Consider the following 27,706-nt stretch of genomic DNA (forward strand, 5'->3'; position numbering starts at 1 on the left):
GTCTTTCTAAAAACTGTGCAAAATATTCATTCTATCTTCATTCACCCATTCTTGCTAGACTTGAGAATGGCATTAACATGGCTGTCATGATTATCCATAACACTCTCTGCTTAGCCTGACTTCCCTGCCATGCTGAGGATCTCCCAAAGACTTTGTCATGACCAAAGACGTATCCCCAGCCAACTCTTGCCCAAACCCCAGGCAATGCCAAGTGTATGTCCAGCTGGATAGACGGACATGCTGCCATTATCTTGAGTCAGTTCAGATGGCACTCAGCCTACCTGGCCTCAGTCCTGACTCCACACACCAGTCAGGTTGTAGATGTCAGCCCTAAGCATGTATTCATGTGATCTGGCTGCTCTAACCCTGCACAGATTCCCAGAAAGCCACAGAATGAGAGGGATAAAAGTCAAGGACTTAGCCGGGCGCGGTGGCTCAAGCCTGTGATCCCAGCACTTTGGGAAGCCGAGACGGGTGGATCACGAGGTCAGGAGATCGAGACCATCCTGGCTAACACGGTGAAACCCCGTCTCTACTACAAAAATACAAAAACTAGCCAGGCAAGGTGGCTGACGCCTGTAGTCCCAGCTACTCGGGAGGCTGAGGCAGGAGAATGGCGTGAACCCGGGAGGCGGAGCTTGCAGTGAGCTGAGATCTGGCCACTGCACTCCAGCCTGGGCGACAGAGCCGAGACTCCGTCTCAAAAAAAAAAAAAAAAAAAAAAAGTCAAGGACTTGCAGAGACGTTACAAGTGTCTTCAGCCTCAACACTTGCCTGGATGCTAACCTGGTCCTATCCTTCCTGAGGCTTTGTGACCAACTCTTTGAGAAGTGGGCTAGAAGACAGGATCAGGCAGCTATTGGGTGATCCCTTGGGTTGAGAAAGCGAGGTCATTGCATAAGTATGTGTCGGGGAGGGATTAGACTGAAAAATGTGCAAACAAGGGAGGCTACAAAAATGTCCCAGAGAAAGATGGAAGATGAGTCAGAGGGAATTCATGGAAATGATCATATAAACAGTGCAAAGGAAAGCAAATCTTCCCTGCTCTGGGTTACAGAGATGTTGGTCTCAGGCTTTGGGACAAAACCCAACCCAAACCCTGCCTCCCAGGAATAGGGATGAAGATGAGAATGAAACAGGATGGACAAGGAATCAGGTGGGATTAGATGGTAATGGGATTGTGGGTGGAGAAGAGGAGGACAAGCAAGAGATTGGATGGAAGGGCTTTGGGGCCCGGGGGGAAAGGAGTAGATGAGGACAGAAGGGGCTAAAGCTGAGTTCTGTAGGAGAAGAATGAGGGCTGGATCTTTGCCTCTTTTTCCAACTTCCCAGTCCCAACTTCTGCCTCAACTGAAAGAGAAGAACATTGCTAAGGTGTGGCATAATTTCTGTCTACTAAGAATTTTTATTTTGTTTACACATGTACACACACATGCTGTATTTCAGTACACGTTATGACTGAATCATAGTTCATATACTGTCCTGACATTAACTTTTTTGCTTAGAAATAGGTCTAAATATATATATATATATATATTTTTTTTCGAAGGGAAGAGTATCCATCACCTCAAACATTCATCCTTTGTGTTACAAACAATCCAACTATACTTTTTAAGTTATCTTAAAATGTACAATTAAATTATTTTGTATTATAGTCCCTCTGCTGTGTTAATAAATACTATATCTTATTCATTCTTTCTATTTTTGTACCCATTAACTGCCCCCACTTCCCCCGACACCCTTGGCTCTGGTAACCATTGTTCTATTCTCTGTCTCCATGAGTCCAATTGTTTTGATTTTTAGATCCCACAAAGAAGTAAGAACATGCAATATTTGGCTTTCTGTGCTTGGCTTATTTCACTTAACATAACGTTCTTCAGGTCCATCCATATTGTTGTAAATGACAGGATCTCATTCTTTTTTTATGACTGAATAGCTCTCCATTTTTTCTTTATCCACTCATCTGTTTATGGACATTTAGGATGCTTCCAAATCTTGGCTATTGTGAACAGTGCTGCAATAAACATGGGAGTGCAGATATCTCTTCATTTATTAAGAATTTTTGAGTAAGAGGAGTCAATCCAGCACAGTACTTAAGAGTGAGGGCTCTTAAGTCAAACTGGGTTTGAGTCTAGCTGGGTGACCTTGAGAAAACAAAGAAAACTCTCAGGGCCTCAGTTTGCTCCTTCATAAAATGGGGATAACATGAGTACCTGCCTCACAGGGTTTGGGAAGATCTAATGATAGAATTCAATTCGACAAATATAGGTTGAGCATCTGTTATGTCCCGGGCACAGGCACAGCTTCTAGGGAATGAGAAATGTTAGTGGAAGGAAACAGACAATGAACAAGATAGAAGGAAGAGGAAGAGGAAGGGAAGAAGGAGGTCACAGGTCACAAGTGCTTTGAAGATAATAAAACTATGACATGACAGTGACTAAGGGGACCCCTTTAGATAAGATGATTAGAGAAGCCCACTAAGACGATGACAACAAAACGATGACAATTAATGCATACAGAGCTTGCTGTGTGCCCAGTGCTGTCATAAGTACTTGAAATGCGTTAACTCACTTAATCCTTTAAATAACCACAATCCCCATTTTACAGATAAGGGATACTGAAGCACGAAGAGCCTTAAACAACTTGTTCAAAGTCATCTAGAATGTAAGTGAGAAGACAGACTAGGTTTTTCTTTTTTTAGAGACAGGGTCTCGCTCTGCCACCTAGGCTGGAGTGCAGTGGTATGATCATAGCTCACTGTAACCTTGAACTCCTAAGCTCAAGTGATCCTCCTGCCTCAGTCTCCCCAGTAGCTGGGGCTACAGGCATGCACTACCATACCTAGTTAATTTTAAAGTTTTTTGTAGAGACAGGCTACTCACTATGTTGCCCAGACTAGTCTCGAACTGCTGAGCTCAAGCAAATCTTCCCACTTTGGGAGGAGAACAGATTCGAACCCAGAAAGTTTAACCAGAGATTATGCCCTTAACTACCACTTTATCCTGCCACTTAAAAGCAGGCTGCAAGTGTTCAGGTGAAGTTAATGTATGGAAAGCCCTTAATTGTGCCTGGCACCTAGTAATATTGTTACGAGTATCACCTATTAGTAAGAGAAGCTGAAGCTCCGAAGGCAGAGCTCCACAGTCTGAGGAGTTTGTGGTTTGTGGGGCTTGAGTAATGGTAAGTGACTTGTTTCTAGTCCAGATTTATACCCTATCCGATCATCCCTCCTTCTCATTTCCCCAGCTTCCCACTCACTTTCTTGTGTCCCACCAGGTTCTGGCTCTGTGAAGCCAGGAGGAGGCCTGCTCTAACCCCCAGGGACACACTCCCCAGCCACCCCGATCATGTGGAAGTCAATCCATCCTGATCTTGCAAGGCATGGAAAATTACCAAATGACCACCTCCCTGTCTTGACCCCAGGGAGCTGTAAATTTCCTGGGAAGTCTCTCCATGATTTCACAGGAATTCTTATCCTCCCTGGACAGTGACCTCGGATGAGATGTAATGTGAAGGCCCGACCTTTTCTGAGAGTGAGAGGCTGGCAGTGAGAATTTAGGAAAGGCTGTCGAAAATGCACTGGATGCTGGAATCAGGGGACCTGAGTTTTGTTTCCAGCATTACTACTCAAACCACCAAGTAACCTGAGGAAAGTCACCTGAGTTTTATGGGCCTCTATTTGTCTTACCAAGAAAATAAAAGAATTAGGCTGACCAGGTACAGTGGCTCATGTCTGTAATCCCAGCACTTTGGGAGGCCAAGGCAGGTAGATTACTTGAAGCCAGGAGTTCGAGATCAGCCTGGTCAACATGGGGAAACCCTGTCTCTACTAAAAATACAAAAATGAGCCAGGTGTGGTGGCGGGCGCCTGTGGTCCCAGCTACTCTGGTGGTAGAGGCACAAGAATCTCTTGAACCTGAGAGGTAGAGGCTGCAGTGAGCTGAGATTGCACCACTGCACTCCAGCCTGAGTGACAGAGTGAGACCCTGTCGCAAAAAAAAAAAAAAAAAAAAAAAAAGGATTAGGCTAAGACCCCTTCTAGACCTGAAACTTCACTCTTCCCTTCTGCATTCGGTGTCTCAAATGGATAGAAGAAAACCGTTTCCTTGGCCTCTCAACCAAGGTTAAATAGTCTGGGGAAGGAACTAGTATTTACAGGTTTACTTTGAGTTGGGTCCTGTAACACATTAACATAAATTGCCTCACTTAATCCTCACAATGACTCTCTGGAGAAGGTATTACTGCCTCCATTGTATAGATGTGGGACTCAGAGTACATCATCCACAGGCATTAAGCTAGTAACAGGCAAAATAAGGGTTTGAATCCTATGATATCTCAGCGTCTCCGCTCTTTGTATCCTGATACCTCTAAAGGTGTAAGCAACCAAGCATTTTCATAATATATTTTCCATTGTTAATTGTTCTGATGGTATTTATTGAACAACTGCTGTGAACACAGATCATACTAGATCCCCCAGGGTCCAGAAGAAAAGCAAGACATACTTCCTGCCCTCCAGGAGCCAAAAACCAATCCAACTCTGGGGAGAAAGTACAGTAACTTATCACACCGGCAAGCACGATGCTTGCTCAATGTTCCTCTTTCCTTCTATGCTATAAGCCCCGTAGAGGGCAGGACTTATGCATATAGTTCACTGTCATTTTCCCCCTGCCTAGTAAAGTGCCAGACAGAGAGCACATTCTCAAAGGATAGTTCAGGAATACATTACACTATGTGATAAGCAACTGATTAAATCCTAAGATGAGTGGATTCAGAAAGGGAATTCAGAAAAGCTCCTTGCAAGAGGAGGATTTTGAGCTTAACCGTGAAGGATAAAGAAGGTCCATGTACACATTCATTGCTGGGCTGGAGTACTCATCCTGCTGGTTGGACTACATTCCTCTTCCACAGCCAGATCCTAAAGATGGCATCTTTCTAAGGAAAGGGCATCTTTGGATTCCCCTTACCTTTGGATCTGCCAACACCCAGTGTGACATGGAAACAACACCTACTGTTGTTCTGGAAAACAAGAGCCTCACCTCGTCAGGATTCAGAAGAGGCTGACATCTTTGGAAGGCATAAGCTTTGGGGAATGTGCTGGAGTGGTCCCAGATGGGGAAGGAGGCATTTAGGGCTGAGTTCTCTGGTGGACAGGAAGTCCATTACCTGGAGTGATTGAAGTAGGGGGTAGGCAAAGGAATAGTAATGAAGATTTCCTCTGTATCAGACCCAAAGTCTGGTTTCCTAATAGCTCTCTCTTGTAATTCTCTTGGCAACCTGAGGAAGCCATAATTGTCTGGATGTCCAACAATCAGAGAATGATTAAGTAAACTATACAATGAAATGGAATATTATATAACCATGTGCGATGAAAACTATTAGATGAGCAATCTTGTATTCAGGAAGTTTGGCAAAATATCTCAAGAGTCTTAAAAGGTTTGTTCTACTAATTCCTTTTGTAGGAACCTGTCTTAGGAAAATAACCAGGAATCCAGACAAATATTTACTTTTATAGATGAAAACTCACCAAAATGGTAAGAGTGGGTATTTCTAGGTGATGATATGTTTGATTTTCTTTTTCTTTTTTTCCTTTTCACATTGTTCAAAAATACAAAATATTCTTAATAAGAAATAAAAAATATACATGAAAAATTTGTTTTAAGAGCTGGGTATGGTGACTCACACCTGTATAATCCCAGCACTTTGGGAGGCCGATGTGGGAGGACTACTTGGGAAGAGGAGTTTGAGACTAGCCTTGGCAACACAGTGAGACTCTCTCTTTACAAAAAATAAAATAATTTGTTAGGTGTGATGGCATGCACCTGTTGTCCCAGCTACTCAGGAGGCTGAGGTTGGAGGATAGCTTGAAACCAGGAGCTTGAGGCTGCAGTGACCTATGATCACGCCAATGCACTGCAGCCTAAGTGAAAAAGTGAGACCGTGTCTTAAATATTCCAATCCAAACAAAAGTCTTTTTGGAAAAACTATAATTACAAATATTTTAAAAGCACATAAGAATGGATAAGGGTGTCCCAGCGCAGTGGCTCACACCTGTAATCCCAGCACCTTGAAAGGCCAAGGTGGGTGGATCACTTGAGGTCAGGAGTTCGAGACCATCTTGGGCAACATGTTGAAACCCTGTCTCTACTAAAAATACAAAAATTAGCCCGGTGTGGTGGCATGCACCTGTAGTCCCAGCTATTTGGGAGGCTGAGGGGGGAGGATGGCTTGAGCCCAGGAGACGGAGGTTGCAATGAGCCAAGATCAGGCCAACTGCACTCCAGCCCGGGTGACAGAGCCACACCATGTCTCACAAAAAAAAAAAAAAAAAAAAGAGAAGAAAAAGAAGATTTATCGTTAAGTAGAAATAGTATTTCTATTTCTACTGTATACAGATAAAAGTTGTATCTGTATTTTGATTGTGACTATGAAAATGTTTACTTATATATCGTTAAGTAGAAATTGTACTTCTATTTCTACTGTATATAGATACAAATTGTATCTGTATTTTGATTGTGACTGAAAATATTTACTTATAAATTGTTAACAGTATATCTGGGGGTGAAGTAGAACTAAGAGTGACTTTTATTTTCCGTGTTACACATCTCTGAGATTTTAAAGTAACAAATATCTACTTCTTTCATAATCATGGATTAACAGTAGAGATTTTTAAGATTACGATTACACATGCACGAAGACTGGAGGCAATCGAGAAAAATCCAAAGTTGATGTGTTACAGTGATGACTGTTGTCACAATCAAACTTTTGTTGCTTTTTAATGATGATGATTGTGTCAAAACAAATTTAAAAGGTCAGCGTTTTGCCATCAAAAGGAAAAGAGAAGCCAATGAAGGAAAAGACAATGGGACAAATACTGAAAAACAAATCTCCAACTCAGTAGCATTTATTCGGAAAGAAAAAGAGAAAAATGTTTTTGCCTACCCCCAAGGAAGCATAGGAGTGACGCTTGATAATTGTGTTAATATCCTTCAGCATAATGGTCCCACTTCTAAGAATCCTATAGAAAAATTTGCACTTATATGGAAAGATTTGTGTACTAGGAAATTCATTGATTTATAATAGCAAAATACTGGAAGAAACCTAAACACCCCATAACAGGAGAATGATGAATGATGCATGATGATACATGGTGCATCCATTCAACAGATGCTATGTTATGTGCAATGGCTGTTATGTTATATACATCCACTCAATATGTTGGCATGAAAAGGAATAAATATGGTTTACATTTACTGACATGGAAATACATACGGTAATTCCTTGGTATCCGTGGGGGATTGGTTCCAGAACCCCCTAAGGATACCAAAATCTGTAGATGCCCTTATATAAAACGGTGTAGTATTTGCATATAACCTACATACATTCTTCCATATATTTTAATCATCTCTAGATTACTTGCAACACCTCATATGACACCAACACATCACTTCATTTGCGTGGATTCAACATAATACTCAGTGCGCAGCAAATCCAAGTTTTTCTTTTTGGAACTTGATGGAATTTTTTTCTGAATATTTTCAATTCTCAGTTGGTTATACCCATGGTTGCAGAACCCGCAGATATGAAGGGCCTACTGTATAACCAGGATATAATCCCATTTTTGTAAAATTAAATTAATGTGTAAGTATATGTATATATGTGTAGTGTGTTTTATATATATATATATAGAAAGAGAGAGAGAGAGTATGTATTGTTTGGACGAACGGAGGCAGGATGGTGCACTTCCGGGTTCTTCTTCACCACCAACTCTTCCCGTGTGTGCGAGAATGCAGCTGACGCCCGGGAAGGTGCAGATTAATCAGGCATGCACCAGGTGATGTCAATCCGAGGAGAGCAAGATTTACCTGGTGGCACCTGCGGAGCGCCCCCCCTCCCCCGACATGCCCGTGCCCCACCTATTGCCCTTCCACTCCTAGAAAAGTCGCTCCCAGCAGATGTGCCGGGGGCGGGCTTTCTCAGCCCCCCACTTTTGTTGGGACTGTATTAGAAACTCCGCCCTCCCCCAGCTCCGGTCCCTGAAGCTAGATGACCAAAGAATAAATTTGCAGTTTTGCTTTTAGCCTTGCCTACTCGCTGGTTCTTTTGTGCCCACTCTGGTGGTCTTAGAAAAACAAATCAGTTGGTGCCGAAGACCCGGGAGGAGACCCCTCCTCAGGCCTCTAGGGATTGAGGAACCTCCTCCTGCTTCCACACCGCAGACGGACCAGGAGCTGAGACCCGCTTCCCTCACTCTCACGGCCTCTCTGGGGTAAGTGCCCTTGTCTCCTCTTTACCTCCCTCGGCCAAAATCCTGCGCAGGTCCGAGATCCATTTTGAGCCACCAAGTGGCTCGGGAGACCCCGTTCAGGACCGAGACGTCCGCCTGAAGGTAATCTCCACTTTGGCTCCATGAGCCTCCAGTCTGTCTCTGCTGGTTCCAAAGGATGCTTTGAGGCCAGGCAGAGATCCACTTTCATTTCCATTGTGTCCATTGTGTAAGTAAAGAGGAAACAAGTGGGAAACCCCCAGTCCAAATTTCCAAAGAGCACCCCCTTAGGGTGCCTCCTAGCCAATTTAAAAACCTTACAGCTCGAACAAGACCTTAGGAGGAAGCAGTTAATTTTCCTTTCCACTGTGGCGTGATCGACCTCAGCAATTTCTGCCAGCGGCTAGGCAAGTGGTCCGAAATTAATTACGTACAAGGCTTTTGGGCCTTAAGCTCTCGTCCCTATACTCCTCCTTCTCTTCTTCTCCTCCCCCCATCCAGACTCCTCCTTCCTCCTCATCTACTAGTAATCCACTCGGTCCCATGCCTCCTTCGGGGCCCCCAACTGGCTGTCTTGAGTCCCCTATCTCTGCCCACACCCTCCTACAGTGTTAGCACCTTTGCGAGAGGTGGCTGGGGCGGAGGGGGTAGTCAGAGTACATGTCCCTTTTTCATTGGCTGATCTTTCCAAAACTGAGAAGCGTTTAGGTGATTTCTCAGCTAATCCTACCATATACATAAAGGAATTTAGACACCTTTGTCAGGCCTATGACTTAACTTGGCATGACCTCCAGGTTATCCTAATCTCTACCCTAAACTGACTGAGGTTCTAACCCAATATACCCGGTTAGATCCGGCCTCCCCCACAGGGACCACCATTTTGGCATCTTATTTCATTTCTCAATCAGCTCCTGACATTCGTAAAAAAAAACTTTGAAAGGTAGAGGATGGTCCTCAGACACCAATACAAGACCTAGTTAAATTAGCCTTTAAGGTCTATAACTCCAGAGAGGAGACGGCAAGCTCGCCTTGAACAGAAGGTTCAGCTCCTAGCAGCGGCTTTACAGCCCAGTAGTAACCCCAGGCCAGAGAGCACACACCCCACAGACTCCAAGGCTGCAAAAAGAGCCTGCTATATAAGTGCGGCAAGGCAGGACACTATGCCAACAGGTGTCCGCAGGGTCCCCGAGCCCCAGCGCAGCCTTGCTATAAATGCAAGGCATCAGGACATTAGGCCAGTGAATGTCCTAACCTTCGTCCACCAGCAACCCCCTGCCCTGCTTGCCAGCAGGGAGGACACTGGAGGTCTGATTGCCCCACCCTGAGAACAGGTGCTGCGTCTCCACGTGACCCCCTTTCCCAGGATCCTGGGAGCTCCTTCCAGCTCCTACATCTGGACGACGACAACTGAAGGTGCCGAGACTCGGGGACCCCCATCACCCTCGCCGAGCCACGGGTAACTCTCCTGGTAGCGGGTAAGACAATTTTTTAATCGACAGTGAGGCTACCTATTCTGTTTTGCCGTCCTTCTCTGGACCTAGCCTTCCATCCAATATCTCTGTAGTAGGAGTAAGTGGAAAGCCATCCACTCCACGAAAAACTCCACTCCTTAATTGCTGCCTGGCCAACAACTACTTTGCGCAGTCCTTCCTCATTCCCAGCTAAAAAGGGCCCCTACCGAAAGCAATCAGTGGAAATCAGTTTGGCTTTCCCCCACTCGCCTCAAACTTACTAAATTTTCTTAACTATCTCATACTCCCCAACCTTGCCAGGACCATCCTTCTGGGTTTTGCCTATATTCCAACAAATGCTTCCATTCCTCATTCCTATACTAATACTGTGCCTTATTTTATTCTTCATCCATACGTCCAAATACCAACCATGGGCCCCGACCTTAATTGACGCCCCTTAACAGCAGGAAGTAGCCAGACAGACCACGGTGCCCCTTTATCACTATTATCAATAAAAGGTTGGACTATTTGGACGAACGGAGGCAGGATGGTGCACTTCCGGGTTCTTCTTCACCACTAACTCTTCCCGTGTGTGCGAGAATGCAGCTGACGCCCGGGAAGGTGCAGATTAATCAGGCATGCACCAGGTGATGTCAATCCGAGGAGACCAAGATTTACCTGGTGGCACCTGCGGAGCGCCCCCCCTCCCCCGACATGCCCGTGCCCCGCCTATTGCCCTTCCACTCCTAGAAAAGTCGCTCCCAGCAGATGCGCCGGGGGCGGGCTTTCTCAGCCCCCACTCTTGTTGGGACTGTATTAGAAACTCCGCCCTCCCCCAGCTCCGGTCCCTGAAGCTAGATGACCAAAGAATAAATTTGCAGTTTTGCTTTTAGCCTTGCCTACTCGCTGGTTCTTTTGTGCCCCCTCTGGTGGTCTTAGAAAAACAAATCATGTATGTGTGGGTATAGTGTTTGGGGTATGTCTGCAAGGATATACTCTAAATTGTTAGCAATGGAGTCCTCTAGGAAAATGGGGTTTGGGGTAAGGTAGGGACTTTTTATTTTTCCCTGAGTTAAAACCTCATTATAGAAGACAGCAAATAATTAGCAATGCCAAGAATACCACCATAGAAAATCTAAATAGAGCCAAATTAAACAGAGTTGATCATAATGCAAAAAGAAAAATCCCTGACGGGTATAGCAGCTAAACAAAGAGAATACAAGATACAAGGGCAACAGGGTGACCAAGAATATCATGAAGAAAATACAGTGTCATTGTGGTTGAGGGAATGGCTTTTGGAGCAACCAGCCTGGTGCTCAAATCCTGACATGTCAATTATATTTATTTGGGTTCCATTACTACTATGAGCCTCAATTTCCTGCCGAATGTGAGGGTAAAATGAGATGTTTGTAAAGCGAATGTGAGGGTAAAATGAGATAATGTTTGTAAAGCGAATGTGAGGGTAAAATGAGATAATGTTTGTGAAGCGAATGTGAGGGTAAAAGGAGATAATGTTTGTAAAGCGAATGTGAGGGTAAAATGAGATAATGTTTGTAAAGTTCAGATAGCAATATGATCCTCCACATTTCTCTACATATCTATTTCCCAACTCTGAATTCAGAGATGAGATCAAATAAGATAATACAAGTGTGGGTGTAGTATTTGTGAGTGGTTACAGGGGGCTAAGAAAGATATTTTAAGAGGCTAGAATAAGATGTCTTTGGACACTATTTTTCAAGCCTTAGAAAAGAGAACAGTTTGGCCGGGCGTGGTGCTTCATGCCTGTAATCCTTGCACTTTGGGAGGCTGAGGTGGGCAGATTGCCTGATCTCAGGAGTTCGAGACCAGTCTGGGCAACACTGTGAAACCCAGTCTCTGCTAAAATACAAAAAATTAGCCAGGCGTGGTGGTGCGCACCTGTAGTCCCAGTTATTCGGGAGGCTGAGGAAGGAAAATTGCTTGAACCTGGGAGGCAGAGGTTACAGTGAGTCAAAATCATGCCACTGCACTCCAGTCTGGGTGACAGAACGAGGCTCCATCTCCAAAGAAGAAAGAAAAGAGAACAGTCTGAAAGCAAAGCCGCACTTCCTAAAGGAAAATAAATTAGCAACATAATAAACCCAAGTTTATTTTTCCCCTTTGGAAGAATATTTGAAGAAACGGAAGGCTTGAGAGAATTATCTACACAAGTCCTCAGGTGCAGAGCTAATCATTACGAACTGTGGGGACATGCACACGGAGAAGCAATTGGAAAGACTGGCTGAGACATGTCAAGTGGCATGAGGTCTGATTAAACAGTGTTATCAGATATGATACAGTAAGAACTACCTAGGAGGTAAACAGCGAGGTTCAGCAGCTTTTAGACAGGGATATAATACCACAGGGTGAGTAAGGTTGGAGGAGAAAACACTCACATCTACATTTCCTTAAAACAAAGCCAAAAGATAACCTACTTATTAATAGCTATCAATAGTAGGAATGATAAAAAATAGTGTATTAAAACTTCGTGGTGGTGGTTGTTGTTGTTGTTGTTGAGACAGAGTCTAGCTCTGTTGCCCAGGCCGGAGTGCAGTGGCGTGATCTTGATCGCGGCTCACTGCAACCTCTGCCTCCTGGGTTCAAGGGATTCTCCTGCCTCAGCCTCCCAAGTAACTGGGATTACAGGTGTGTACCACCACACCCGGCTAATTTTTGTATTTTTAGTAGAAACGGGGTTTCACCATATTGGCCAGGCTGGTCTTAAGCTCCTGACCTCAAGTGATCCTCCCACCTTGGCCTCCCAAAGTGCTGGGATTACAAGTGTGAGCTACCGCACCCAGCCAAAAAATAGTCTGTTGAAGTTTCTTAAGGTAAAACCAGTTTAAAAACTAGAAAGATCAAGTAATGTTTCCTTCTGACCTAATTTAAAAGGACCCAGGAAACAAAGTCCTCTACAGAAATTGCAGGGGGTGATAAAGAGGGAAAGAAAGCAAATGAAGGAAGTAATAAAGGTACATCCAAGGCAGGATGGACGTGCAGGCATCATAGTCACAGCCATAAACCAGATGAACTCCTCAGAAAAGTGGAAGGCTCGTAATCTTGATTCAGAAACAAAACTCAATGACTCAGTCCACAAAACATGGCTAAAACCAAAAATACAGGCACACAACCTAAAAGCACGTGCCAAGGACTGCCCTCCTGCGGGCAGTTAGTCTGCTGACCACCAGATCAAGTAGATGGTTAGTTGAAAGACTGAGCACTAGTGAAAGGAAGCAGCTGGCTTCTCGGAAGCAGTGTTTTCGGAATCTGTTTTACCGTCCTCCCACGGTCCTCGAGGCCTCATAACAAACCTGCGCGGTCTATGGTATCGCAGATCGCCCTGCCCAGGCTGCCCAGGGGTCTGCTACGGTTGTGGGGGTGAGTGGGTGCTTCCCTCCCTTCCACTGCTCCTAGGAAATGGCTGCAGTCAAGGGCTTTCTGGAAATGAAAAGGTTGCAGCTGAGCCTGAAAGCCACAGTGAAGTGTGACATTCTTATTAATTTTTCTTAACTTACAAAAATGATACATGAGCATGCTTTTTAAAAAATTTTCAAATTATAGAGGAATTCATACAGTAAAAAATGAAAGTCCTCCTGTCCCCAACCACCCCGCTGGGCAAACAACACAAAACCCCAAAGTCTTTTCCTCCAGAGCTGACTGCTATTACTGGTTTGAGGTCCATCAGCCTGGACATTGTTTTCTGCACATATTCAAACATATGTATGTAGGAAGTAGGCGGGATCTGGGGCAAATCATTTAATCCTTCTGTATGTCAGTTTTCTCAGCCTTAAAATGGGGGCAATGATATTACTCTCACAGGGTCATTGTGAGGGTTATATGAGTTAAGATATTTGGTATTCTCAGAATAGTGTCTGGCCTATAGTGGGCACCCAGTTCAGCTGTTGTGATTCATTCCTTATTCTTGGTCACAGAAGCTTAGCATTCTATTGTAGAGATGATAGCAATTCTGAGAGGTTTCACCAACTCCTACCTGGATACTCAAGAACATACACAAGGCCGGGTGTGGTGGCTCACACCTGCAATCCCAGCTACTTGGGAGGCTGAGGCAGGAGGATTGCTTGAACCTGGGAGGAGGAGGTTGCAGTGAGCCGAGATTGCACCACTGCACTCCAGCCTGGGCAACAGAGCAAGACTCCACTCTGTCTCAAAAAAAAAAACACACACACACACACACACTATTAGCTCTCCTAAAATTAATGGGTTGAGGACCCTGGCCCAGAACTCAGAACTCTGCCTCTGGTCCAGTATTGTTTTCACCACACCACAGGGTCCCCCACAATTCCCCCTTAAAAGCCGAAACTGTCTGGATGGAGCAACGGGTCCTACTCCTTGTCCCTCAGTGAGGTCCAGCTCAGTTGTCTTATTTGGACCCCAGGCTGTCTCTGGTGGGTTTCTAGGGTGGGGGACTCTAGGCCAGGTGAGCCCTCCTCTTGCTGTAGTCTCTGGACGTGCCCCTCCTGGTCCTTGAGGTTTAACTTCCCCTTCCACACGGTGAGTCGCTGCGTGTTGAGACTGCCGGCCTGAGGATTCCCAGCTGCTCTGGGTTTAGCTCAGGCTAATGGGCAGGATGGAAATGGCTGGGAGCTGGGAGTGAGGTCTGGTTGCTTATCGGGCTACAGACATTTTCAGAGCTACTTTTACATGCCAGGCACTGTGCCAGCCAGTTAGGGACACCTCCATAATGTAGGTGTGAGACTTGGTCATGGCTTCTAGGGGTCCCCGTCCATGTGGACAAAGCGCCCAGGGCTCCTGGGTCCAGCGGCTCTTCGTGGTGGGGGAGGGCATTGGGGGAGCAGAGCAGGCCGGTAAGAGGCAGCTCCTACGTCTGACACCTGGTTCCGCTCCTCCTCCCTGCCTGGCCTCCGGGTCTGCTGCCATCTCTCTTTCCCTGGCAGGTTTGTGGAATTGCTGACAATGCTGGGTCAAGGCCAGGCTGAGGCCTTCTCTGCCACCCTGGGAACTCCTCACATACCTTCTAGCACCTTTGCAGACTCAGGGCTCAGAGCTGGAAAAGTCTTGAGGGTCATTCATCCTACTCATTTAACAGGTCAAGAGAGAAAATTTGGTGAGACAAGGGCAGGGGCACAAGCACTTAATAAGCATAATCAGAGTGCCATTCACCAGGGGAAGAACATCAAGCTTCTTTATTCTGTCCCTACGACAAGCCTGAGGCGTCTTTTATTTTTCCCACTTAAAGGATGAGGAACATGAAGCTTGAAGGAGTCAAGTGCGTTGCTCAAGGTCATCAGGAAGCAGAGTAGCCTAACGTGTACTCACCTATTTCTTACTACTGGGAGCCTGAGACATCTACACAACCCACTCGTCTCTTCCTTTATTTACAGGTGCCTCTTCCAAATGCAGGTGAGCTGTCCCTCCAGTCAGCCACAGACCCATGGCCAGATATGGACTAGATGACAGAAACTTCCCCAGCCAGCCACCTTGGCAATGTCTGTCTTCCCTTCAGAAGGATCGTTCCTTCTGGAAACCCATTCCGGAGGAAGGCAGCATGGCAGGAGCAAGGGCCTTCCTCAGGTCCTAGTTTTGTTGGGCATTCAGCAAGGTGTGGGGGTTTAGTGTGTGGTACAGGGGAAGGCAAGTTGGGGTTGGCCCAGGAGAGCTCTGGCTGGAGCCTGTCTGTCCCTGTGCTATGCTGAAAGCCCAGCTGCTCCCCAGAACCAGCAGCCCCAGCCCCCAAAGGCCAGAGCTCAGTCACTTTCTTCCGTCTGCCCTGGATGACTAATTCCTTGCCTCCCAGCGTTTTCCGCGTTCATTTCCTCACAGATCATGTATTGGACTCCTTCTGCTTACTGATAACAGTTTCTCCAGAAGTTCCTGAGAGCCATCAAACCTTAATAGTCAGCGCTGGCAGCGCTATCCCATCTCACATGATGGGTGGCAAGAGATATGATTCCCTTTGGTATTCCTGAAAGCAGATAGTGCAAATATGCAAGAGCACTCACAAATCTACACAGTATTGTTAAGCTATATAAGCATAGCGTCAAATACAGATATGTGCCCACAGAATGAAATAGCAATGTGACGGATGCTTTCAAATCACTCAGAAGGCAAAGTTCCTTAAGGGTTCTACGAACTGCCAAGTCTCTTGGGGTCTTAAGATCTGCGTATTAACACCTGCTATGGGTTGAGTTTGTCCCCACCAAAACTCATGTTGAAATTTGGTCCCCAATGTGGCAGGGTTGGGAGCAGGGGCCTAATGGGAGGTGTTTGGGTCATAAGGACAGATTCCTCCCAAATGGCTTGGTGCCATTCTCAAGGTAATGAGTTCTCACTCTGGCAAGACTGGATTAATTCTCTCAGGAATGGATTAGATCCACAAGAGTGGGTTGTTACAAAGCCAGGATGTCCCTTGAGTATGGCCTCTTCACATGTGTCTGCTTCCCCTTTGACTCTTTCTGCAATGTTATAGTATAGCACAAAAGCCCTTACCAGAAGCCAGGCCATGCCCTTAAACTTTCCAGCCCTCAAAACTGTGAGCTAAATAAAGCCCTTTATTTGTAAATCACTCAGTCCCACATATTCTGCTATAGTAACACAAAATGGACTAAGCCAGTACCCAATCCAAGGCATTTTATGTCACATGGATTTGCACCTACTTGAAGAGGTCAGAACCAATAAGGAACATTCTACACACAACACCCTTACTTCTTCCTGGTGGCTTGTTAAAGTTTGGTGAATGGGCCGGGCGCAGTGGCTCTTGCCTGTAATAGTAGCACTTTGGGAGGGCGAGGCAAGAGGATTGCTTGAGCTCAAGTGACCAGCCAGGGCAACATAGTGAAACCCGTTCTCTACTAAAATATAAAAAGTTAGCCAGGCGTGGTGGTGTGTTCCTGTAATCTCAGCTACTCAGGAGGCTGAGACAGGAGAATCGCTTGGATCCGGGATGTGGAGGTTGCAGTGAGCCGAGATCGCGCCACTGCACTCCAGCCTGGGTGACAGGATAATATCCTGTCTCCAAAAAAAAAAAAAAAAAAAAAGTTTGGTGAATGACCTTTCTTTAGAGTTGCAGGAACTCCTGCCCTGAACTTCTCAGTGAAACAGATCTCAATTGGTCTTATGCTCCTCCCTCTCACCCATTTTTTCTTTTGCTGTTTCATTGCTGACAGCATTCAACAGCAATACGCCCCATCTTTGTGTATCGTAAGAAACACTGATTCTAGGTTATTACAAGCAGAAATATTTTTATCCTGAATAACACTGTTACTGGGCCAAAAGATAGATCAGCAGTTCAAGACTTTAGTTTCCTGAAATTGCCAGGTCAGGCACAAGGGAAAGGGGCTCCTGGATATTGACTAACTTGGGTAGGCCTAGCCAGGAGAAAGCAACATGTGTTCTGTACTTTCTGGGAAGATCCCTGAAGCCATCACGGAGGCTCCCCAACTTCCAAGTCACCCATCTGTTGCTGTGGCAGTGGGAATGGATTACTTAAGGTGAGGGCATTTTGCTTTCTGTAGGTGAGCAAGTTTCATGGGTTCTCTGCTTTGCCTCCCTCTGGCTTCCTCCTCCAGTGCCTTCTCCTTATGTGCCACAGGGGATCAGGGATTCTCACCCTCCTGAGGCCCAGTGGGGAAGAGTGAACATGGCAGCCTCAAGATTAGCTGAAGCTGCCATTTGCCCAGCCTCTTCCATCCCAGCCATGTCAGTGAGGCCAGGTCTGGTGTAACTATTGCAGAATGCCTGTAGTAGGGAACTCTGGCAGTGTATTGGTCTGAGGTGGGATTTTTCCTCCCCATAGTGCCCTGAGCAATGGAAGTGGTAAGGGGTGAGGGAGCCATGCTGCTGAATTCTGGTTGGCATTGCCCCCTTGTGTAAAATGGGGAGTTGGGGTGGGGCAGCCTCTGCTTGGATTTGGTTGTAAGATAAACCTGGAGGAGAAAAAAAAGTTTGGTGAACGGTACCCAGTGTCCCCTGGAATTGAGGTGGAGGGGCAGGGCTAGGGAAGGCTTCCAGTAGGAGTTCATTGATTTGGGCTCACTGCTCCACAGTGGCTGGGTCACAGCTCCCTATGAATTCTGTGCCAGTCCTTTACAGGAGCTGTTTGGTGTCACGTCCTGGCAGTAGTCCCGGAGCTAAAAGGGACCACCAATTTTACTAATAAGGAAACTGGGGCCTGGAAAGTTGGCAAAATCTGTCCAAGTTTATAGGTCTAGGCCTCTGCTTTCCCAAGGGTGACCTGAAGCTATAGAGCCAGTGGCTTCACGGCCTCATCCTCAGCAGCCCCTGTGAGCTACCCAAGACCCCAGAGTCCTCCCACATCACACAAGGCCTGGGGCACCCCCAGAGATTTTCTTAGACAGTCTTCATGTCAATACTGTGTTTTCTTGTCTAACCAGGTCACCTTAAAAATGTGTGTACCCTTAACCCCAGCTATTTTCATTCTAAAATACAACTTCAAGAAATAACGTATTAATAACTTCAGGAAATAAGTCAGGAGCACAAAAATATGCAACAAGGGTAGTCATTGCAACTTTATTATTAGAGCCAAACTCTGCAAAGTATCCAAACACTCAAAATACTGCGATTTGCTTTATAAATGATAGTCTATCCATACAATGGGACGTGGTGATTTAAAATAATGATGTGTATAATTATTGACATAGAAAAGGGTTAAGCCATTTATTTAACGAAAACAAGCATATTTGTAAAACAGTATCTAGAAGACAAAGGACCCAGTTTCTTCAACGTAACAGTGGCATGTAAACCAAAATGTAGGAGGAACTATAATAAAGAGGCTTAAGAAAGAACAAAAAATAAAAGAACAGGCTTAATATATCAACCACATGCAATATGTTTAAATCCTGATTCCAGAAAAGCAAGTGTAAAAAAGTAAAGTTTTGGCTGGGCATGGTGGCTCATGCCTGTAATCTCAGTGCTTTGGGAAACCGAGGCAGGAAGATTGCTTGAGGCCAGGAGTTCAAGAACACGCTGGGCCACAAAGTGAGACCTTTTTAAATTTTTTTCTCTACAAAAAGTAGCCAGGCATGGTGGCGCATGCCTGTAATCCCAGCTACTCCAGAGGCTGAGACAGGAGGATCACTTAAGCCCAGGAGTTTGATATTGCAGTGAGCTCTGATCATGACCCTGTCTTTGGGGGGGGGGGGAAAGTAATTTTTTCTGTTTTTTCAGATTAGGGAAAATATGGCATGGGTTGATTGGGTATTAGCTATTATGAAATTATTAGTTTTATCTGGTATAGTAATGGGAATTATTTAATAATTGTGATTTTTTTTAAGTCCTTATCTGTTACAAGTGAAATGAAAAAAGTAAAGTATACTCCCTTAATGTTTACAAATGCATGTACATGTTTTATATGTATAGATTCATGGAAAGGGGCTGCAGAAAGCCCAGGAATTCGTTCCTACCACCACCACAACCCACTAAGCGCTCAATCAACATTGATTGTCTCAGTGAATCAGTCCCGGAACCAAGCATGTGAATTCCCCACAAGCTCCGTGACCTTAGAAGCTCCAGCAGCCTCTATGTGCTTTGCCACCAGTGCCTGGCACTTGATTCAGGCTTTCAGCCAACACTGAGGACCCCACCCAGTCAGCAACACCACTGCTAGTGAGTGAAGAGGTGTCAGGGCAGAGAGCTGGGAAGGACCCTTCAGGCAACCTGGAGGGTAGAAAGCAGCAGACTGCTCCACGGACCCTAAACGAGAAAGGGGACGTGTTGGCTCCAGCAATTCCCTCTTGCAGCCCACCTCTGGCTACCGCAGATGCTGGTGTGAAGTCGCCTCTGCACTCAGTCACTGGTTCTCTGACATCTTCCCCACCCAGTCTCCCTTGTGTAGCACAGTCCCGCCTCTTCCCTCCTGGCTCCTATTGTGTGTGCAGGAGGCCTGCTGGGGAGTTGGTAGAGCCAGAGATTAGGAGAAAGGGAGGCAAGTAGGATTTATGGGATATTTGCCTTTCCTAAGAACTGTCCTCTGCTCATGATGTCAACCTAGGTTCCAGGTACGGAGGCCAAATAACAGGGAAGGAACGCTGACTATTAGCAGCCAGCTGGGACAGAGGCTGGGTGTGGCTACAGGCGGTGGGGCCTGGTCAGGGTCATCTCTGGGTGGCCTCCTCCACACACTGACTTCTACCTAGGGCTCAGGGAGGAGGAGGATGAAGGGGCAGCAGTGAAATGGCTTCACAAGGAGTGCATAGTCTGCAGGAAGTGCCTCCAAGACACCAGCAGACAGTCTCTGGTAGAGCCTCTGCCCCTCATTCCCAGCTTCCTTCTCCTCTTAAAGCCCTGGCTGAAGCAGACACAGAGCTCCTTCCCTGGGCACCTGAAACTGGGCACAGGGCATGAGGATGTTCCCACCGAGATTGCTGAGTGCATCTTCTCATGAGTAGGAGCTGCTTGGTGGGGGTGGTGTCATGGGGGCATCCTTTGTCCCCTAGGACTGGACCCCTCAGGCCTATGAGAGGCAGCATGTTGTAAAAGATTTGATGCCAGGATTCCTGGGTTCTGTGTAATTCTGGGCCATTGACTAACCCACTGTGTGATCTGCCAAGTCACTTCCACAATCTGAGCCTCAATTTCCACGCTTGTTAGCCAAAGGGTTGTGTTAAGACAACCTTAAGGTCTCCTCTGGCATTTATATCTTCTTTATCTACAAAATGATTGTGTATGTGCCTTGTTGTGAGGATTAGAGATAATTCATGTCAATGATATCATATTTGGTACAGAAAATATGTCACCTTCAAAAATCCTGGGATCCTTTCCTCTGGGAAATGGGTAACGTAAGTCCATTGCCTGCTAAACAGGACCATAAACAGCAGCATGAGTCAGATGCCACTAACATTTATTACTCAAAGTAATCTGACAGATTCGGACACAAGATCATGGCTTTCCCAGGTTACAAGAAAATCAGAACCTCTTCAAACTCACCCTCCACCCACAGTCGAAGTAAGGGATTAAAGGCTACAGCTCAAGCTATGGCATGGCTACTATCTCCTCATTCTTGATGAATAATCTCCAAGTCACAAGTGGGCATGATGTGATTTGGATCCAAATCTTACCAGAAAAAAAAAAAACGCACCATTAACATAAGACAAGTTCATAGAAATCATTCCAACAGAAATATACCAAGAGCCTTTACTGGCAATGAGAAGGGAAAGATTTTCTGTTTGTAATAACCAGAAAGAAATGGAATTGTCTTAATAATCATCAGTTGAGTATGAGCCTAGTAGGGGATGCTAATCTTCTGGGGTGGGGAAGTCTTGTGAGCTAACCAAACCCTCCTGGTCTCTGGTGAGGTCAACAGGTAGCAGTTTCCTGGTTGCCTAGTAACAAGGGACCGTGCTTGGGGTGGGGTGGGGTGAGGTATGTTGGGGAGGGGGACCTTCACTTGGCAAGTGAAATAACACAATTCTCAGGAGTTGAAAAAGAGGCAATCTTCAAACAGTGCTGAGAAGTCCTCTTACTTTTTCCACATTAGGGGAATGCAAGCTGGTTTAACCTCACATGACACTTCCTTTTTCGTTTGTTTTTTTCATTTGATTGGTTTGAAAATTATCCTGGATCCAGGAAGGTGATGCCTTTTCTTATTCTCCTTTTATCATCAAATCAAACAGCCAATGTGTCTCTAGAGACATTGCATTCTAAACTGAAAGTGCTGACAAGCCTTCATCCCAGACCCTAAGTGGCAGGTTTTCATGAAAATCAGCTTCTGGGCCAGTTAAGTCTTCATGAAGTTATCTTTTCATAACTCAGCCCTCATTCCCCTCCGGGTCAGTAGCAGTGGAACCAGGAAACCCACGGGCCAGATTTCCTAACTCAATGAAGGCACTCCAGGAAGAAGGGAGTTCCCGGCACCTGCCTGCCAAACTGCTCTGCTTGCTGGACTTTGCTCAGCATGAACAGGCCATTCTGGCTACAAGTTCCCCCAAACCATCCCAGATTGTATCTTTAAGGCACACCAATTCCTCTGCGTAAGGACTTCCGTTCACAATGAGTTATATTAATTATTCTTAACATTCAAAAGAGAAAGTTCTGCATGAAAGCCCACCCCTGTCCAGCCATTGTGCCCTGAGATCCCGATACTGTGGGGATGAGGGCAGAGCCAATTAACATCAGGGATTCTGGTCATTGGGATCACACTTGAGCATGATTTTCAACCCCAATCCCTTTTTAAATGTTTCAAAGGCCTCCAGAGCTTTCTCCAGAGGAAATCTATGGGTGACGAGGGGTTTTATGTTCACAGACTTGGACGCAAGCATCGAAATCGCCACCGGCCACCTGTAAAAGAGCACGAGCATTATATTCAACCTTCAAGAGGAAAGAGCCAGGTGCCCCAAACTACCAAGCACTACATCAGCTTGGCCATATAATTAGCACTGCGGTTTGGCAAAGCCAATTTTACAGGCCAGCAACTGAGGAAAGGACCTTATGGCTTACGATTCAGGGGTACAGAGCCCATTTCCAATGCCCCCACCCCTCGCCCACCCCCTCACTCTGCCATGTCTGCCATGGAGCCTAGAATTCCTGTGGCACAAAGGAACAAGGCACATGGTGGAAGCCACTGGGAAAAGGCAGAGAAGCCATGGGGAGGCAGCCCAGGACAATCCAGTCACACCCACTAACAGCTCAGCTTACTGGAAAGCTGGTGCCCTGATGAGGGCATGGAGTTGCAGCCTCTAAAGCTAGGAGTAAGGGACACTGCTGGGGAGTGGGGTCCCAGCCAGAAGGCCCCAGGCGGGGAGGGGGTGGAGCTGCAGAACACTGGTGGGGCAAACTAAGACCCTTTTGCTCCCCAGGGTGGGCCCTAGGGCTCAGGAACGGGAGCCACAGGACTTGATTTCTTCCTTCTGTCCTTTCTCTCCTTCTTCCCTTTAAAGGGAGAAAATGGAGATCTGGCAACTTAAGAAAAGGGGGGGAAAAAGGGGCCTGGCGGGGATAAACAGCAGACACCCAGTAAGAGCATGCTTCAGAATCCCCTCCCTCCTTCCCTCCATTCATTCTTCTGTCCTTCCCATTCTTTAACTGGGAATGAGTGTTCTCTCTTTGGATCTCTGTTATATCACACGGCTATCAGTGCGGCCAGGGAGTGCCCCCAATGAACACACAGGCAGAGACTCATGGGCCCAGAGGCTGAGTGGGGCCTGCCCTGGTCTTGCTGGAAGCTGGGCATCCCGGCTCACCCACAGCATACTCACGTGTTGCAGTATCGAAACACACCCTTGATATCCACCTCCCGGAGGGCTGCATGCAGTAGGGGTATGGTGGTCATCTCAGAGCCCAGCCCCACAAGCACCAGGGTCCCACCAGAGCGAGTGGCCTGTAAAAGGAGGTAAAAACAAGAAAGCTCAGAAGGTAAGAAATACTGACTTCCCACTTACAATAACATAGTATCATCACACAAGTATCTTCTGGTTGCATCAGCTGAGCATCTCAAAATTCCAGAGAATGTGATTCTTGTACAGTGCTGAACTGCTCAACCTGCCAACCAAACTTAACAGAATGGCAGAGTAAACACTGTTTCCTTTAAACCTTCTGAAAAAATACACTTAACCCATGGAGAACCAGGCACAGTGGGAACGTCTTCCAAAGCTTTACAGATTCGGGACCCAATATTGGCTTCAGCCAGCTCCACAGTCTAAGCACCTGTTCCTCCCGCAGAGCGCCCTCCACAGGCAGTGTTTTCATCAGAGCTGGAAGGAACCGCCGGCCCTCTAAGCTCACCGGTGCTGAGAAAACTATAAACATGAGACAGATGAGTCACTTATATTCTGTGGTTAAAAAAGTCTTTATAGGTGCGTGCAGGCTGGCGGTTAGAAATCGTTTTGTTCCGGAGATGTTTACCTCAACAGTATGAGCCATAATGGGTTGTGTCTTCCTTGAATGTTTATCTGCCTTATCAGCTGCCCACTTGGAGTGGGCAATTTCACAGGTGGCTGCGAAATTTCTCCTGAAAATTTCCCCAGAGCTCCCTGTGAGTGCTGTGCTTGTTCCAGAGCTTTCTGGGGATCACTGTGCTCAGTGTGGTGAGAGACAGAACAATGGACAATTCAGTCACGCTGGATGTTCATTATAGTCAGCAGCAAGCATTTATTGAGACCATTCTAGGTGCTAAATAGTGGAACTAGAGAAAGGCACACGCCACAGCCTCCACTTCTGAGATGAAGGATACACCATGGAGAGAGGCCTGCGGTGCCATGACCAAGAGGTGAACTCAGGGTGTGAGTGGTGTGGGAGTGACTCCCGGGGCTGCCGCTTCAGAGCTGTGGCACCCTGGACGTACCCTCTCAGCCCATTGTCTAGGGAAACTACCTCCTAATCAGCACTTCCTCTCTACCTGGTGATGAGGAGGAACACCAACTGGCCATCCCAAGCTGCCAAGATGCCAGCAGTTTGCTGACCCCAGGTCAAGGAATGCTGGAACCACCTGGACACTGTCCTGTAGGTATGGCATCTGCATCAAGGACATGACATCAAGTCTACCCCAAGGCATCTGCCGCGTCTCGTCACAAACACTATCCAGTCAGAACCTGGCAGGACCGCGATGCTCAGATATGTCCATATTTGGTGCAGCTGCCTAGCCTGCTCATTGGCGGGGTGGCCTATAGGATTCTACAGCACCTGTCATGCATGACAGTCCCACTCCCTACGTCAAGAGAGACACTGCTGCAGGTCCGGTGAGGCCCATGGGTCACATTCACCTCCATGCCTGCCTCAGGCAGCCTGGCAACCAGGCCGCCACCATCAACAGCTGGAAATGCCAACTGTTCCAAATGCTCTAAGGACCGGGCACAAGAGAGCCACGTCCTTGAAGTCGTCCAGCTTATACTGCCTCTCTGTGGGGTGGAGCTCACTGACCTGCCAACAACTTGAAGACAGTAGACACGACTTACTCATGTCTTAGCCCTCAAAGTGCCCAGCAAAACGCCTGGCACATGGCAGGTACCCAAGACATACCATGGGTAGATCAGTCACACACAGACCCATTGTTCCTCTCTGAGCTTCAGCGTCTTTTTGCCCCTTCCCCCATGGCGACCACTGCCTGTGACAGTGAAGCAGAGGGCTGGCCGACTCCAGCTGAACCTCAGGACAGTGCCGAGGTGGCACCCGCTCCTCCCTCTCCCCCACTGCTTCCTCAGCTCCTAAGGCCACGGGCAACTTAGTAGGAGGAGGTCTAGGCAGCTCTGCTACTCAGCTTGGTGAGTCAGCCTTCCCTAGAATGTCTCATGTGATGCGAAGTGCCCTCGTGCATGAATCAGCTGGACTCAGAGGGAAGGAGGAAGCCCATGCTACCGTGGAGAAGCAGTCTGGGAGGCAGGGACGGGAGTCCCCTGTGGTGACAGCTGCCTGCGACCCTCCCGAGCCCTGGCCCTGTCCCCCCACCCTAGCATGGTTGTTTGTCCCCTCCTTCCCTTCCTCTCCTAAGCAGCAGGGCGCTGGGTTGCTTCCTCTCCTAAGCAGCAGGGCAACTCAGGCACTGGGGCCTGGCGGGGCTGGGCCTGGGCCTGACTCGGCTTGCCTCAAACAAACCACAAATCCCTCAGCATAAAACGGTAACTGATTTTCAGGGTTATTGTGCAGATGAGGCATCATGTTTATGCAGTACAGCAGAGAAGCTGGCACGCAGTAGGGCTTGGAACTTGGAAGTTATTCTCTGTCTCCTCTTTTCCTCGTGCTTCGATCTGTCAAGGCCACTCCTTCCCACCACCTCCAACTTCCTGCCAACTTCCCATAAGTGGTTGGTGGGTCCCTGAGGGGCGAGGCAGGCATTGGCAGCTTATCTGTTCCTAAGTCTTGGAGACCAAACAAGCAGTAGGCACCTATGAACCTGGAAAATAACCTCGCCTTTGTGACTAACTGAATGCCTGTCACTTAATAACAATGACTAAAAGACTGCAGTTTTCCTCAATAAAATAAGACGGGGATTTCCCACATACAATTAAGGCATCATTCCCTGTTTTTCTTCCTGATCTTTTTACCAAAACTACTGCACTTTTATGATCACAGATACGATCATGAAGCCAATCCCATCCCGAAAGTGTGTGTCCTGAACAGTTTTCAAGACCCATGGATAGCTGTTATCTTGTGTGAACCTCAGATGGCCCAATGAGGATGTAAGGCAAGTTCAAGTACAATCTCCACACTGGAGATAAGAAAACAGAGACAACAAAAGATGAATCAATTTGGCTTGGGGCTCACACAGCAAGCTGGTAAAGAAGCTTCACTCCCTACTTCTACCTCCTTCACTCCCCTATGCTGATTCCCCAAAGCTGCCCTCAGCCCACTCACGTAGATGGCCGCCTGGATGGAGGCCTCTGCCCCCGTGCACTCGATGGTGACTTCCGGCTTGCACCCCAGCAGACCTTCTACTTTACTGGCGATTTCCTGAGGACTCTCCTTGGAGATCTGGAGGACTAAATCAGCCCCAATCTCCTTGGCTTTGGACAATCGGGGAGCAGACAGGTCTGAAGGCAAAAAAAAAAAAAAAAAAAAAAAAACATTCTTTCAAACAGAGAAATCTGATGACTCATTAGGAAGAAAAGAAAATGGAGGTGTAAGATCTGATGGGTGGTGGTGTTGAGCCCAACACATCCTCTTCACATCAAGCTTGTCCAACCCGCAGCCTGCATGCAGCCCAGGATGGCTTTGAATATGGCCCAATGCAAATCTGTAAACTCTCTTAAAATATTATGAGATTGAAAGAAGTTTTTTTTAAAGCTCATCAGCTATTGTTAGTGTTAGTGTATTTTATGTGTGGCCCACGACAATTCTTCCAATGTGGTCCAAGGACGTCAAAAGATTGGACACCCCTGCTCTATACCCTCATACACTCCCATGTCCACCACACAGCTACACAAACACACCCACACCCACACACACACACACACTCTCACACAAACTCTAATAGCTTCTCCTAACACAAAACACACTCGCACACTCTTCTATATCTCCACAATCCATATGACATTACACACTCACCCCCCCCCACACCATCACAGATAACCTCTCCTTACACATACACATACAGTAGACCCAGCTGTTTCCCCATCAAGGAGATTGAAAGAGAACAAAGCCTTACCAGTCACCACTACTTGAGCTGCTCCCATTGCCTTGGCCACGAGCAAAGAGACCACCCCGATTGGCCCTAAACAAAGCAGAAGATGGAAGATGTTTGTGAAATATTCAACATCTGCTCTCCCACTCATCCAGGCCATGGGCAGGAACCGTATCTTTTGTGTGTCTCTAGCATCTACCCCAGTGCCTGGCATGATAAGACCTTACCGGTTGTTTGTTGAATGCAGAAGTGAATGAATCCATGAAGAATTATTCTCTACATGAAACACGCTCCTAGTGCTGGGTTCTATTTAATCCTCTCAAACCTTAGAGCTAAAAATTTCCCACTTACTCCTGGGCACTAGTGGAGATAATCTCAAAGAACCACAGGATTCAAGGAAACACAGTTATTTGGAATATAAGAACTCTTGGAAGGTCTGGACTTGTTTTCCTGTTCTTTCTTTGCCCCGACCTTCGTGAGAACCCATCACACCTCCCCTAGAGAGAGACTATTCTTTTTAGGTGTCCTCTGAGGACCACCTGGAGAGGGTCCTTAAGTGAGCTGGCTCCCTGGGTTGGCCCAGGTGCTCACATAGCCCCAGGATACTCAGGTATGCAAGGGTTTTCCTGAGATACCTGCTTCCCCATAGTATCTGCATGCTAAGTGACACTGTGGCTTTAATATAAAAGTAAGACCCACAGAATGAAAGCAATGCAGAATATCTTTGGGAATGTACTTTTTGTACACACCCCCTGAGAACAATTTTGTGAACTCCCTCAGAAAACAAAACACTGAAAAATAATGCCTGAAATGTCCAACAAAGCAAGATTTAAAAACTACACCGCTATTAAAAATTACTCCATAACTCTTTATTTATTGACATGGAAAAATGTTCACAGTAGATTGATTTTTTTTTTTTTTTTTTTG

General features: G+C 46.6%; 1 protein-coding gene across 1 annotated transcript in view; it reads right to left on the reverse strand.

Annotated features, from left to right (window-relative positions):
- Positions 1-20,552: 20,552 nt before the first annotated feature.
- SORD (sorbitol dehydrogenase) overlaps positions 20,553-27,706 on the reverse strand; it is a 43,940-nt gene continuing 36,786 nt past the window's right edge. Inside the window, exons 6-9 of the mRNA XM_023227173.2 lie at positions 26,804-26,869; positions 26,014-26,189; positions 22,923-23,044; positions 20,553-22,005 (exon numbers count right to left, since the gene is read on the reverse strand). Of these exons, the coding sequence (XP_023082941.1) occupies positions 21,840-22,005; positions 22,923-23,044; positions 26,014-26,189; positions 26,804-26,869 (530 nt within the window). The 3' untranslated portion in view covers positions 20,553-21,839. The remainder of the gene's footprint in view (positions 22,006-22,922; positions 23,045-26,013; positions 26,190-26,803; positions 26,870-27,706) is intronic.

This window comes from Piliocolobus tephrosceles, chromosome 6, assembly GCF_002776525.5.
Source record: "Piliocolobus tephrosceles isolate RC106 chromosome 6, ASM277652v3, whole genome shotgun sequence".
Lineage (NCBI taxonomy): Eukaryota > Metazoa > Chordata > Mammalia > Primates > Cercopithecidae > Piliocolobus > Piliocolobus tephrosceles.